Source organism: Salmo salar, chromosome ssa04 (assembly GCF_905237065.1).
Source record: "Salmo salar chromosome ssa04, Ssal_v3.1, whole genome shotgun sequence".
Taxonomy (NCBI): Eukaryota; Metazoa; Chordata; class Actinopteri; order Salmoniformes; family Salmonidae; genus Salmo; species Salmo salar.
Window position 1 is genome coordinate 43429384 of NC_059445.1, and position 14658 is coordinate 43444041.

Below are 14658 nucleotides of genomic sequence, written 5' to 3' on the forward strand. Positions count from 1 at the left end.
GTGATCAGCGGGCACCTCCTTCCCCCAAACTCAGAAAGTCTTCCTTTCAGTGGTGAGACCTCACTGACCCCAATAACACTAGCAGAGACCAATCGATGAGGCAGCCACTTGCACAGCAACTCAGATAAATTACTTAACAAAAAGACACAAATGGAATCTGTAAGTATATGCCAACGGTGTACAAAGGAAAATGGAAAAGGGAGAGAAATTAATTCATCCAAATTGTCATGCACGCCAGGAGCTGAAAAGAGAGACTTTCTTGAGAAATTCAAAGCAGATGTTCCATTAGTTATAACCTTTGTTCTGATGTTGTCTCAGTGTCAATGCCTTGATCATATGGCATAATAGAACTTGTGCTGGAACTGCATGTTACTATGAAAGTGGCAGACCGGTTGTAAGGGTACCTGTGCTGGAACTCATGGATTCTTTTCCAATATCGTGGCCTAGTAGATCATACTGGTTTAGCCTTGAACCATCCTTCGCTACGACTACAGATTCCTCATCCCCTTTGGTCCAGATATAGACAACCTCATTGTTGGTATACGCATCTGAGAGAGAGAGAGAGAGAGAGAGAGAGAGAGAGAGAAAAGAGGGAGGGAGGGAGCGAGAGAGAAAGAGCGAGGGTAGGGAGGGGAAGGGGGTGCAGATAGACAGATATACACACACACACACACACACACACACACACACACACAGGTAGAGGCAGAGACAAAGAATGACAGTACTAAATGGCAGTTTCCAATGAGTGAATAACACTAAGCACTCTTTTCCATAATTCAGCAGTGCTACCATTGGCTGATTCTGATGATGGCAACAAACAAAGGTTATAAAAGGGGGGGGGGCATTGATCTGAATAAATGCATGTCAATGAGAGTTTAATAAAAGCAGGCAGTGTTTTGATTAGTTTATACATTTGGCACCTTGACCTCAAGGTACATCCGCATGAGGAATAATGTCATAAATAGGCTTTAAAAACCACAAGGTCAAACTTAGGGAAAGGAGCTTAAAAAGCATTAAAGAAACACACACACACACACACACATTACAGTAGAAGAGACCCCCAGCTGAGCCCAAGAACATAATTCACACATCAGCCTGAGGTTTGCTAATTACATTTTGATAGCCACAGAGAAGTTATAGTTTTATTCTCATGGGAGACCATTAATTATAATAGTTAATTCATCTACTTGTATGTGTCTTCATCTATTACAATTGTAATTGGTAATGAAAGGTATCATTCTGTCATCGTGTGTGTCCTCTATGGCTCTGTCTGTTTGTAAAGGAGCTACTCGGTGTGGGCAGACTCCCAGCTTCGCTCAGCAGAGAAGGTCAACTATGTCAAACACTTCCATTGTTATTCAAGGCTTTGCATTCTTTCACTACAATCTTTCATATCTCTCTGGATGCACAGTACATGTAGAATTTCATGGCTGCATCATGTCAAGAATACAAGTCTCCATAACCAGTTGCAAGGATAATGCAGCATACCTAAATATCGCCGCTCAATACAATCCTAAAGAAAACAACATGACGAGGGCGCCATGACAGGAAACGATAGAAATTGAAATGAGTAAAACTGCATGTAAATGTTGTAGTTAAATCTGCATGGCAACCTGTCTGGCTCTGAGATCCGCTTTATGCAGAATAATAGCATCATATATCTTCAGCCAATACATTTTTTTTTATCAGGACAGACAAAACAAACCCGATGTTCAGAATGTGAAAATATGAAAGGTTCAGAGCTCGAAGGGAGGGAGAATAAAAGGTATGTACCCTGAACAAAAATATAAATGCAACATGTAAAGTGTTGGTCCCATGTTTCATGAGCTAAAATAAAAGATCCCAGAAATGTTCCATACACATGCAAAGCTTATTTCTCTAAAATGTTGTGCACAAATTTGTTTACATCCCTGTTAGTGAGCATTTCTCCATTGCCAAGATAATCCATCCACCTGACAGGTGTGGTATATCAATTAGCTAATTAAAAAGCATGATCATTACACAGGTGCACCTTGTGCTGGGGACAATAAAGGGCCACTCTAAAATGTACACTTTTGTCACACAACACAATGCCACAGATGTCTCAACTTTTGAGGGAGAGTGCAATTGGCATGCCAACTGCAGGAATGTCCACCAGAGCTTTTGCCAGAGAATTTAATGGTTATTTCTGTACCATAAGCTGCCTCCAACATCATTTTGGAGAATTTGGCAGTACGTCCAACCATGGACCATGTGTATGGCCTCGTGTGGGCAAGCAGTTTGCTGATGTCATTGTTTTGAACAGAGTGCCCCACAGTGGCGGTGGGGTTATGGTATGGGCAAGCAAAAGCTACGGACAACGAACACAATTACATTTTATCGATGGCAATTTAAATGCAGAGATACCATGACGAGATCCTGAGGCCCATTGTCATGCCATTAATACGCCACCATCACCTCATGTTTCAGCATGATAATGCACAGCCCCAAGTCACAAGGATCTGTACACAATTCCAGGAAGCTGAAAATGTCACAGTTCTTCCATGGCCTGCTTACTCACCAGACATGTCACCCATTGAGCATGTTTGGGATGCTCTGGATCGACGTGTATGACAGCGTGTTCCAGTTCCAGCCAATATCCAGAAACTTCGCACAGCCATTAAAGAGGAATGGGACAACATTCAACAGGCCACAATCAACAGCCTGATCAACTCTATGTGAAGGAGATGTGTCGCGCTGCATGAGGCAAATGGTGGTCACACCAGATACTGACTGGTTTTCTGATCCACCTCTGTACCTTATTTTTAAGGTATCTGTGACCAATAGATGCATATCTGTATTCCCAGTCATGTGAAATCCATAGATCAGGGCCTAATTAATTAATTTAAATTGACTGATTAATCTGAAGAGATTAACTGCTTCTCTTCTACTTTTTATGAGAAAAATTACTGTGATGAAAATTCCAGATTGTCTGCATAATCAAATAACATTCACCTCAGACACCCATACATACCCCACAAGACATGCCACCAGGGGTCTCTTCACGGTCCCCAGGTCCAAAACAAATTCAAGGCAATGCTCAGTATTATAGAGAGCCATGATCGCATGGAACTCCTTAATCTCCAATTCCTCAAGCAAACAGCTTAATTACCTTCTAAAAACGGATTAAACAACATCTCATAGAAAGTCAGCGACTGCGAGGGGACACAGAAAAACATTCTTTTTTTCTTGTATTTTTTTTGTATTAGGGCTGTCCCCAAATAAAATCTTCATCCTGCTCTTTCGAATATGTTTCAACTTATTTTTCCATATATAGAAACACACAACCCTATGCAGACACAACAACTACATATGGACTGAGTGTGTCTGATGCTTTAACCCTTGTGTAGTCTTAACATTCTATATACTCCCCATGTCCTAAGGGTCAAAAATGACATGCCTTCACTAAACACCTAAAATAAAGCAGCTTAATTGAATTTTAAAACCCACATTTATTTTGCATGAAGAAACAACCTGTCGTTCATCACAAACTTGGTGAATATCTGGGTTTTCCCTCTTCACAATGCAGAAAGACTGCATTTAATCAGTGGACACCACTCGTTTTTATTACAATGCACCTGTCATAATTGTTTTCTTTACTAAAGTAGAGGTTTATTATTACTATTTATTATTATTGCTGAAGATACTGCATAGGTTTAAACATTTTTGTTGTTGTTGTTGCAAGAGTTAGCACTTGTATAGCCTAAGAAAGTAGCAGAAATGTCCAGAAAGTAGTTTTGAATGCATTTTACTGAAGGGAAACAATGACAGTCTTGACATTTTTTGGCAACATAGTGATATATTTGTATATACTGTACAATGAGGAATTAAACTACAAAATACTAGTCTTCTCCATTTTTTGAACCATTGCCCCCACCCATAAGGTGTATAAACAACAACAATAAATAAGAATAAAATAAGATAATAGATACAAAACAAAAACGTGAAGAACATAAATCAACTCCAATTAGCACATGTAGGACAGTATGCAAGTGTGTGTGCATGGACTTTGCAGATGTATTTCTCACATGTGCAGCACAAAGAATTTGTTTGTTTTACACTTTGGGGGGCAGAATTGGCATCTCCTCCTCTTGCCTGCCCCAGCTGCAGCCTCAGGTGGATCAGGACAAGATTCAGCCCCTGAACAGCTTTCACAAGCGCTGCAGAGGCTGCTGTGTAGTGGAGGCGCTCCTTTCTTTGAATGTGTGGGGTTACAAGTGCCTTTCCCAGCTGCTCCAGGAACACCCTCCTCTTGTTCTGCTTATTAGGCATCCAGGTACAGTTGAAGCTGGAAGTTAACATACACTTAAGCTGGAGTCATTAAAACTCATTTTTCAACCACTCCACAAATTCCTTGTTAACAAACTATAGTTTTGGCAAGTCGGTTAGGACATCTACAATGTGCATGACACAAGTAATTTTTACAACAATTGTTTACAGACAGATTATTTCACAATTCCAGTTGGTCAGAAGTTTACATTTACTAAATTGACTGTGCTTTTAAACAGTTTAGAAAATTCCAGAAAATTATGTCATGGCTTTAGAAGCTTCTGATAGGCTAAGTTAGATCATTTGAGTCAATTGGAGGTGAACCTGTGGATGTATTTCAAGGCCTACCTTCAAACTCAGTGCCTCTTTGCTTGACATCTAAATATATCAGCAAAGACATCTGTACAAACAATTGTACGCAAGTATAAACACCATGGGACCACGCAGCCGTCATATCGCTCAGGAAGGAGACGCATTCCGTCTCCTAGAGATGAACTTACTTTGGTGCGAAAAGTGCAAATCAATCCCAGAACAACAGCAAAGGACCTTGGGCAGATGCTGGAGGAAACAGGTACAAAAGTATCTATATCCACAGTAAAAAGAGTCCTATATCGACATAACCTGAAAGGCCGCAAGGAAGAAGCCACTGCTCCAAAACCGCCATAAAAAAGCCAGACTACGGTTTTCAACTGCACATGGTGACAAAGATCATACTTTTTGGAGAAATGTATTTTGCTCTGATGAAATAAAGGAAGAAGCCACTGCTCATGGTGACAAAGATCATACTTTTTGGAGAAATGTATTTTGCTCTGATGAAATAAAGGAAGAAGCCACTGCTCCAAAACCGCCATAAAAAAGCCAGACTACGGTTTTCAACTGCACATGGTGACAAAGATCATACTTTTTGGAGAAATGTATTTTGCTCTGATGAAATAAAAATAGAACTGTTTGGCCATAATGACCATCGTTATGGTTGGAGGAAAAGGGTCAGGCTTGCGAGCTGAAGAACACCATCCCAACTGTGAAGCACGGGGGTGGCAGCATCATGTTGTGGGGGTGCTTTGCTGCAGGAGGGACTGGAGCACTTAACACAAAATAGATGGCATCATGAGGAGGAAAATGATGTGGATATATTGAAGCAACATCTCAAGACATCAGTCAGGAAGTTAAAGCTTGGTCGCAAATGGGTCTTCCAAATGGACAGTGACCCCAAGCATACTTCCGAAGTTGTGGCAAAATTATTTAAGGACAACAAAGTCAAGGTATTGGAGTGGCCATCACAAAGCCCTGACCTCAATCCCATAAAAAAATTGTGGGCAGAACTGAAAAGGCGTGTGCGAGCAAGGAGGCCTACAAACCTGACTCAGTTACACCAAAATTCACCCAACTTATTGTGGGAAGCTTGTGGAAGACCCAAGTTAAACAATTTAAAGGTTTGCTACCAAATACTAATTGAGTGTATGTAAACTTCTGACCCACTGGGAATGTGATGAAAGAAATAAAAGCTGAAATAAATCATTCTCTCTACTATTATTCTGACATTTCACATTCTTAAAATAAAGTGGTGATCCTAGCTGACCTAAGACAGGGAATTTTTACTAGGATTAAATGTCAGGAATTGTGAAAAACTGAGTTTAAATGTATTTGGCTAAGGTGTATGTAAACTTCCGACTTCAACTGTAGGGTTGATCTTCTCGTTCCATATCACAAAGGCATTGTATGAGCACACATCAATGATGTTATGGAAGATGTCCAGGGGCCAGGGGTCATCCTTCTGCAGCTGTAAGTTCCAATCACCTTGTCCAGGTTGTCCACACCTCCTTTGTTGTGGTTGTAATCCAGGATGATGGCTGGCTTCCTGTCCTCATGATCACTGATCTCAGCCGTTTTGTGCAGTGTGCTCAGGGGGACCACATTCTTGTTCCTCTTTGGGAGGTAAGAAACTAGAGTGGTGGTGGGGGTGAAGGCAAACTTTTATGAGAAGGCCTCTCTCCCCCTTGTTGCGAGGAGTGCAGGGGGAGATCAGGCTTGTTCTGTCTAACTGTGCCAACCATGGTGATCTTCCTCTTCAGTAGCTGCTGGCTGAGTTCATAAGAGGTGAAGAAATTGTCACACGTGACATTGTGCCTCCTCAGTCCATCTGTCACATCAAGCACAACCAGCATCCCCTGGTTCTTCTCCAGGCCTCCACTGGTCGGCTTCCCTGTGCAGACTTGCATCTTCCAAGCGTAGCTGGATTGTGCGTCACAGGCCACCCATATCTTGATGCCATACTTTGCAGGCTTGCTGGGCATATACTGCCGGAAAGGACAACGACCATTTGACAAAAGAGATTGCTATCAGTAATTAGTATCAGTGTCACAGAAAACAATCACAAATATCAATGATATTACAGCAATACATAATAAAATTAACAGTGAAAATCACTTACATTACAGATATGAAAATAAAAATGTACCTCTGAATGGAACCAGTTGCTCATCCACTGTTACTTCAGGCCCAGGGTTGCAGAGGTATGGCAGACGCCTCACCCACTTCTCCCAGACCTCCCAAACTGGCCGCCAGTTTGTCTCTCACATGTCTTGCAGGTCTTGACTCACGGTTATCAAATCATAGCATTCTTGAGAAAGTGTGAAAGACTTTCAATGGCATCGTGGCATGGAAAATCACCCTTCTACTCTCTGCATCACAGAGACTACATGTAGCCTCGCCTTGAGACCTATACACACCCGCTAAGATTAGCAGCCCTATGTAGGCACCCAGGTCAATCTCATCCATCCTTTTCCAGTTGTCTCCATATTTACGGAAATCATCCAAATTTGTCATCTCCAGGATGATTTTTTCATTGGCTGGTGTGATGTACATGTATAAAGTTGAGGCAATGTCCTGGGCATGGGCAACTGCATGTCTTGTGGGCCCTGGGATCATCCTTATGACATTTTGTGCTGCCATCCTGCCCTGGTTGTCATATGGTGACAAGGACCATGTTATTTTGATGTTGTCTCTCTTTCAGCTTGGGGGATTTCTTCTTCATCTGAAGATGATGCATCGTGCTCTGGGTTGTATTGTTCCCCATCTTCTTCTTCAAATACCACCTCCTCTTCTAAATCATTGTTCTCTTGTTCCTCCTGGACATCTGAAAAAAATCTAATCTACAACCTGTTGGGCACTGAAACGTGCACTCATGGCTTCAGCAAAGAGAGAACTGGGGGGACTGTCATCTGCAGCACCTTTATAGCCTCTGACTGCATTCCCCATTAGTACACAATGCTTTCAAGAAATGTTTATTATGTCTGACATTTTGTTTATTTTGTCAGAAATTGTTTTTATTCTGTGAACTTGAGTCGTGTGTGTGGGGTCGTGGTGGGGTCGTGGTGGGGAGATGCTGCACATGCACAAGACAGTTTTAGTTTTGTCTGAGTTCAATCAGTAGCACACATAATCTCAATTTCTCATTTTGTGTGTGTGTGTGTGTGTGTGTGTGTGTGTGTGTGTGTGTGTGTGTGTGTGTGTGTGTGTGTGTGTGTGTGTGTGTGTGTGTGTGTGTGTGTGTGTGTGTGTGTTTGTGTGTGTGTGTGTGTGTGTGTTTTTGTGGCGTGTAAATTATTTTATAACTGCCAGGTCAAAAATGACCCTAAGACAATCTTTGTACCCTGGTGGTGTACAGCTTTCATGGAAATACAAACTATGGCGATGTTTCACTTTTTCTAATGTTGGGGTCACTCTAGGAAAAGTCAAATTTAAAATGTAAAAAATATAATTTAGGTTTTTTTCTCTGCTGTTAAACATAATGGTGGGTCATTTTTGACCCTAAAGACAACACAGGGGTTAAGCACACTGTTTGATTAAATAATTAAGACAAACAAATGACTCAAGAAAGAGCCTGATGGTCACACTGTGTTAAAAAGCAAGTGCCTGTGTGGCTGGCACACTTGTCTCTCTCTCCTCCCTACTGCAGTGAAAAGGCACCACAGCAAGTGTTTATTGTGCTGTCCGTGCTGAAGCTGCCACATCATTACAGCCATTTAGTTTCTTACTGGTTCCTGACTGAAAAGTTCTGTTACCAAAATCCCTCATTTGTTTAGGAAGAACATTCCTCATTCCCTCAACCCTTGCTCTCTTTACGTGAAACATGTAAGCATCGCATGCATGTGACCAATAGGGCCTGACCTATAGCCTAATCACATAAATAAAGTCAGAACACAATAATGTCAACAGCAAAATGGATACACAGGACGTGAAAAAAGAAACTCAAAATGGGGGTATGTTTACTGGTTGCTCGGGAGGTAAAGAGGAAGTCAGATCTGTGGAAGACATTTGACTTAGTGGTGGAAACTACTGGGGATCCAGATAAAGGAGGGTATACTGTAGGAGCAAGCATTTTCTGAGTATTATGTGGGCCAAACACTTGCTGTTAGATTACAAAACTATATATTTTTTCTGACCATTTGGAACAGTGTAAACAACCCTAAATAAACAAGTGTAACAGAGAGTGAGTTTTTTTTATATATAAAGCCTTTATTACAGCAGACTAAAAACAGTTGCATGCATTCCTGAATTGTGGTTTATTTATTGTTTAGGCTCATTATTCAAAGCTTTGTTATTTCATTTTAAAACTAAAATGCTTGATTGCATTTCAAACCATAAATGTCTCATATGCTGTGTGATGGCATGAAGGAATGAATGATTGATTGATACAGTAGCCTATATATTGAAATACAGGCCTAAGTAAGTTACGGTATTGACTAAACAGGATGTGCTCTTAGGCCTACAGCTCGATGGCGGTTATACAAGGATACTATACAAAACCTACTAATGATAACGACATCACGTATTATTATAATGATGATCATAATAATAATTGTAATAATATCAATAAGAACGAGATCAAGAAAAAGGGAGGGTATAGGAGCAGGAGCAAGAGCTGCGAGCATAGTATGTGTGACAAACAGGTGCTGTTAGATACTTTTTCTGCCTGTTTGGAACAGAGTAAACAACACTGAATAATGTTAAGCAATACCTGTCTGTTCTAACTGAAGAAAAGTGTAAAGCCTTTATTACAGCATAGCAAAGATTAAAAACAGCCAAATCTGTGCAGTTGCTTTGTCTGACATTTTGCAGTTGCATGAGGCTTGGTGCTCACAGAATCAGTAGGCTATTAAACAAACATTCAAACAGGCAACAGAAGCAAGATCTGTTTAATTTCTGTGGATATATATTGATGATTTATAAAGTCAGGCACATTTAACAGTTAGGCTATTGATTGTAGACCTAATTAAGTTGGGGTTTGCTTTCTTAGACAATTAGGCTAATCCCTATTCGCACGGGACTAGTATTACTAGAGAACGTTTGTTATGTAATTATTACCACAGAATATCCGTTATTCCAGAGGACGATTCGGAGGGGATTCGTTTTTTCCAAACTGCCCCTGCAATTCTTTATTTTTTCTATAATTTCACAGTTATGACGTAAGCCTGGAGTTTTTTTTTCTAGGCGTGAAGATATTTCAACAAGTCCAGACGATAACAGGCTACACTGATGGCTCGAGCTTGGTTCCCAAGTTTCTAAACCATACCAAACCCTATTTGGTATAGTGTCACCATAATATTTGAATTGAGGAAGTGTGATCATAATCATTAGGATATTCAGATGTGAACTAAACAGTGCACTTGCACTTGAGATGCGTTTTAAGGCTTTGGATGCGAAAGTGAACTTATCATTTCCAAACGTTTAGGTCAGTTGTATGCTGCTTTGCGATCTATTAACAGCAAGGGTTACATTAAATAGGCACAATATTTTTTACTGCCGCATTCGGCAATATTAAATTCATACGCACAAAACATATGAACAAAAGCATTCACTGTGAAAGTTCATGTCACGACTCCCACCGAAGGTGGCTCCCCCTCCTGCTCAGGTGGCGCTCGGCGGTCGTCGTCACCGGCCTACTAGCTGCCACTGATTCCCTTTTGTTTTCCCCCTTTCCATTATTGTTTGCACCTGTTATGTGTTGGGTTGATTAGCGGGGCTATATTAGCCAGTAGGCCCGCCTGCTCTTTGTGCGGGATTGTTTCTCTGTATGTATTTTTCTTGTGTACACGCTGATGGTGTTTTTGCGCTAGTATGTGGTTTTACGCCGACTGTGTTTGTCCCCTGTGTTTGGGGCACTTTGTTTTGTGTGCGCTCAGATCGCTGTTTGGGGTGGCTTGTGTTTTCGCTGTTGGGCTCATTAAAAGCCATTACCCTATATCGCTGCTTCCTGCGTTTGATTCCTCACCTACAACGCCCAAGCCTTACAGAATCCAGCACCACTATGGAGTCAGCAGGAGCAGCTGCCAACCCCCTTCCCTCGATGGAGGAACGCGTGCTCCATCACACCTCAGTCCTCCTCGGATTGGATCCGCGATGGACCAAATGATGGAGAGGATGGACCGATGGGAGAGGAGTGGTCTCCTCTCTCCACCTCCGGCTCCCCCGACTCAGCCACCTCCTCCTCCCACTGCGTCTGGCTCCGGCGCGCTGCGTCTTGCGCTCCCGAGGGAGTATGATGGAGCGGCGGCTGGGTGCCAGGGATTTCTGCTCCAGCTCGAGCTGTACCTGGCCACCGTAAGACCTGCTCCCTCGGGGGAGGAGAGTGTGAGTGTCCTCGTTTCCTGCCTGACGGGACGAGCTCTGGAGTGGGCCAACGCAGTCTGGAATGGTCCGGACTCGGCGAGGGATCACTATCCGGAGTTGAGCAGCTGTTCCACCTCAGGCAGGAGACGAGGAGCGCGCAGGACTTCACGCTGGAGTTCAGGACCTTGGCCGCTGGGGCGGGGTGGAACGACATGACCCTGATAGACCATTACAGGTGTAGTCTCCGGGCGGACGTCCGAAGGGAGCTAGCTTGTCGGGACACCGCTCTCTCTCTCTCAACGAGCTTATCGACATGTCTATCCAACTGGACAATCTGCTGGCTGCCCACGGCGTTCAGAAAGGGTCCTGTCCGTTCCACCTTCATGCACTCCCGCCCCTACTCCGATGGAGTTAGGGGGAGCCGTGCCGAGGGGTACCGGAGGAGGTGGCTCCTCCTGCACCAGCTGTGGTCGGAGAGGACACACAGCTGACCGGTGCTGGAGGAGTCAGTCTGGGAGTCGAGAAGGCAGGCAGAACACTTCTCGGTCACCCCAGGTGAGTCAGCACCATACTCACCCAGAACCCCCTGTTGGTCACATGTTCGTATTAATTTTGTTTTCTGATTTTTCTCCCTCTTCCCAGCATAAGGCATAAGTCGATCCAGGCGCAGCTGGGAACTTTATGGATCACGGACTCGCCATCAAGCTGTGCATTCCGCTTGTGCCGATAGATCCCCCCTTCCCCGTGCACTCCCTAGATAGCCGGTCATTAGGGTCAGGGCTGGTCAGGGAGGCCACGGTTCCACTGGACATGGTAAAGCAGGGGAATCATAAGGAACGGATTAGTCTCTTCCTTATTGATTCACATGCGTTTCCGGTGGTGCTGGTGGTTCCCTGGCTGGCTGATCACAATCCCCAGATTTCGTGGAAACAGGGGGTTCTTCAGGGGTGGGGAGAGGAGTGTTCAGGGAGGTGTATAGGAGTTTCCATAGGTGCTATGTCGGTGGAGAGTCCAGACCAGGTTTCCACCGTGCGCATTCCCCTTGAATACGCCGATTTGGCGATTGCTTTTTGTAAGAAGAGGGCGACCAAATTACCAACTCATCGACAGGGAGATTGTGCGATAGATCTCCAGGTTAACGCTGCACTTCCCAAGAGTCACGTGTACCCATTGTCACCGGAGGAGACGGTGGCTATGGAGACATATGTCAATCAAAACAGTTATTGTTTTCTTGCTCAAACCGCGAGCAACATCTGTCAAACTCAGACATTTCTCTCAAACACAGGGATGTCAATTTGCACATGACTAGTATTATGGGAGGACCTTGGAGTTCACCAAAAAACAGTCTGTTATTCTGGCTGAAATTGTTACTCTCCTGCCATGTACAAATGACTGACATGGCAGATTTGGACGGGACTAGAATTACAGATATGGTGTTTTGTGCTTGTTCACATACAGAGGTGCTCAAATTTGTTGGTACCCCTCCACAAAAAGTGAAGAATGCACAATTTTCTCTGAAATAACTTGAAACTGACAAAAGTAATTGGCATCCACCATTGTTTATTCCATATTTAATAGAAATCAGACTTTGCTTTTGCTTTTTTATTCAACATAATATTGTAAATAATAAAACAAATGAAAATGGCATTGACAAAAATTATGGGACCCTTAATCTAATATTTTGTTGCACAACCTTTAGAGGCAATCACTGCAATCAAAATTATCTGTATCTCTCAATGAGACTTCTGCACCTGTTAACAGATAGTTTAGCAAACTCTTCCTGAGCAAACTGCTCCAGCTGTCTCAGGGTACCTTCTGCACCTGTTAACAGGTAGTTTGGCCCACTCTTCCTGAGCAAACTGCTCCAGCTGTCTCAGGTTTGATGGGTGTCTTCTCCAGACTGCAAGTTTCAGCTCTTTCCATTGATGTTCGATTCAGATCAGGACTCATAGAAGGCTACTTCAGAATAGTCCAATGTTTTGTTCTTATCCATTCTTGGGTGCTTTTAGCTGTGTGTTTTGGGTCATTATCCTGTTGGAGGACCCATGACCTGTGACTGAGACAGAGCTTTCTGACACTTGACAGTACGTTTCGCTCCAGAATGCCTTGATAGTCTTGAGATTGAATTGTGCCCTGCACAGATTCAAGGGACCCTGTGCCAGGCGCAGCAAAGCAGCCCCAAAACATAACCGAGCCTCCTCCATGTTTCACTGTAGGTATGGTGTTCTTTTCTTGGAAAGCTGAATTTTTTTGTCTGTGAACATAGAGCTGTAGCTGTGACTTCCTAAAAAGCTCCAGTTTTGACTCATCTGTCCAAAGGACATTCTCCCAGAAGGATTGTGGCTTGTCAATATGCATTTTAGCAAATTCACCTTGGAGTTCCGCTTGTGTCTATTTGGCTGTTATCCTTTTTTATTTTTCTACCATTCACACTATCCTTCTGTTCAATCTGGGGTTGATTTTCCTCTTGCGGCCGCGCCCAGGGAGGTTGTCTACAGTTCCTTGGACCTTAAACTTCTTAATAATATTTGCAACTGTTGTCACAGGAACATCAAGCTGCTTGGAGATGGTCTTGTAGCCTTTACCTTTACCATGCTTGTCTATTATTTTCTAACTGATCTCCTCAAACAAATCTCTCCTTTTCTTTCTCTGGTCCATGTTCAGTGTGGTGCACACAATGATACCAAACAGCACAGTGACTACTTTTCTCCATTTAAATAGACTGAATGACTGATTACAAGATTGGAGGCATATGTGATACTAATTAAAGAAACTAATTAGTTTGAAATATCACTATAATCCAATTATTTATTATCTTTTCTAAAAGGGTACCAACAAATGTGTCCAAGCCATTTTAGAATCTCTTTGTAGAATAAGGAATAATTTATCTCTTTTCACAGCTTCTTTGCTTTATTCTATGACATACCAAAGGCATGCAAGTATACATGATAAAATAGCTTTTAATTTCATGACTTTTCAGAAGGATTGAAGCATTATTTCAATGAGCTGTAAGGGTACCAACAAATTTGAGCAAGTCTGTAATTACGTTACCGGACCACCCCCAGTAAAACTAATCCCATTCGAATAGGGCTTAAGGCAAGGGCAGTTTCGTCGTCTCTGCTGCTGCTGCCTCCGCTGCATTGTTCTCAATCTCAATATGCTGGTTCATTTTGCTATTATGCACATAGCAACATAGGGAAAGGCGCCAATTCTATGGTGAAATTCTTATTTTTACATAATATAACCATATACAATTTCAGTATCACATGTCTTACAGTGATGGACTGTGCCATCCCCGTAGCCTCCGCAATGGATTAGTCCAAAGAGACAGGTACGAATCAGACAGGTGTCTTATGCACCATGAAAAAAAATACAAATATTGTGGCTGCTTGACTAAATCAATCTCGGTCAACCAACAGCCTATCGACCAAACAATTGACCAGTCAACTAAATGGGGTCAGCCCTAGTTTGTATCATTTTTTGGTTGTATAATTTGTATATTGTTGTATTTAACATTTCTGTGTTACTGTCCATGTCTATCAGTGTATCAGTGTTTTGTTACTTGTCATGTTTTGTGTTTCTTCTGGACACTAGGAAGAGTAGCTGCTGCTTCCGCTAAATCTAATTGGGATCCAAATAGACAAATAAAAATAAAATGTATAATAGCGGTGAGTGGGGACGTGCTGCAAGTGCTGTTACACGGCAGGCTTCAACAAAGGCCACTAATTACATGCCAACCATGTGCCGTTGTGCTAAGGA

General features: G+C 42.6%; 1 protein-coding gene across 1 annotated transcript in view; it reads right to left on the minus strand.

Moving 5' to 3' along the window:
• The window catches only part of LOC106603171 (gamma-aminobutyric acid receptor subunit alpha-3), a 149335-nt gene that overhangs the window by 16688 nt on the left and 117989 nt on the right, over positions 1-14658 (minus strand). The window contains exon 7 of the mRNA XM_014196486.2: positions 405-548. Coding sequence (XP_014051961.1) covers positions 405-548 — 144 coding nt within the window. The remainder of the gene's footprint in view (positions 1-404; positions 549-14658) is intronic.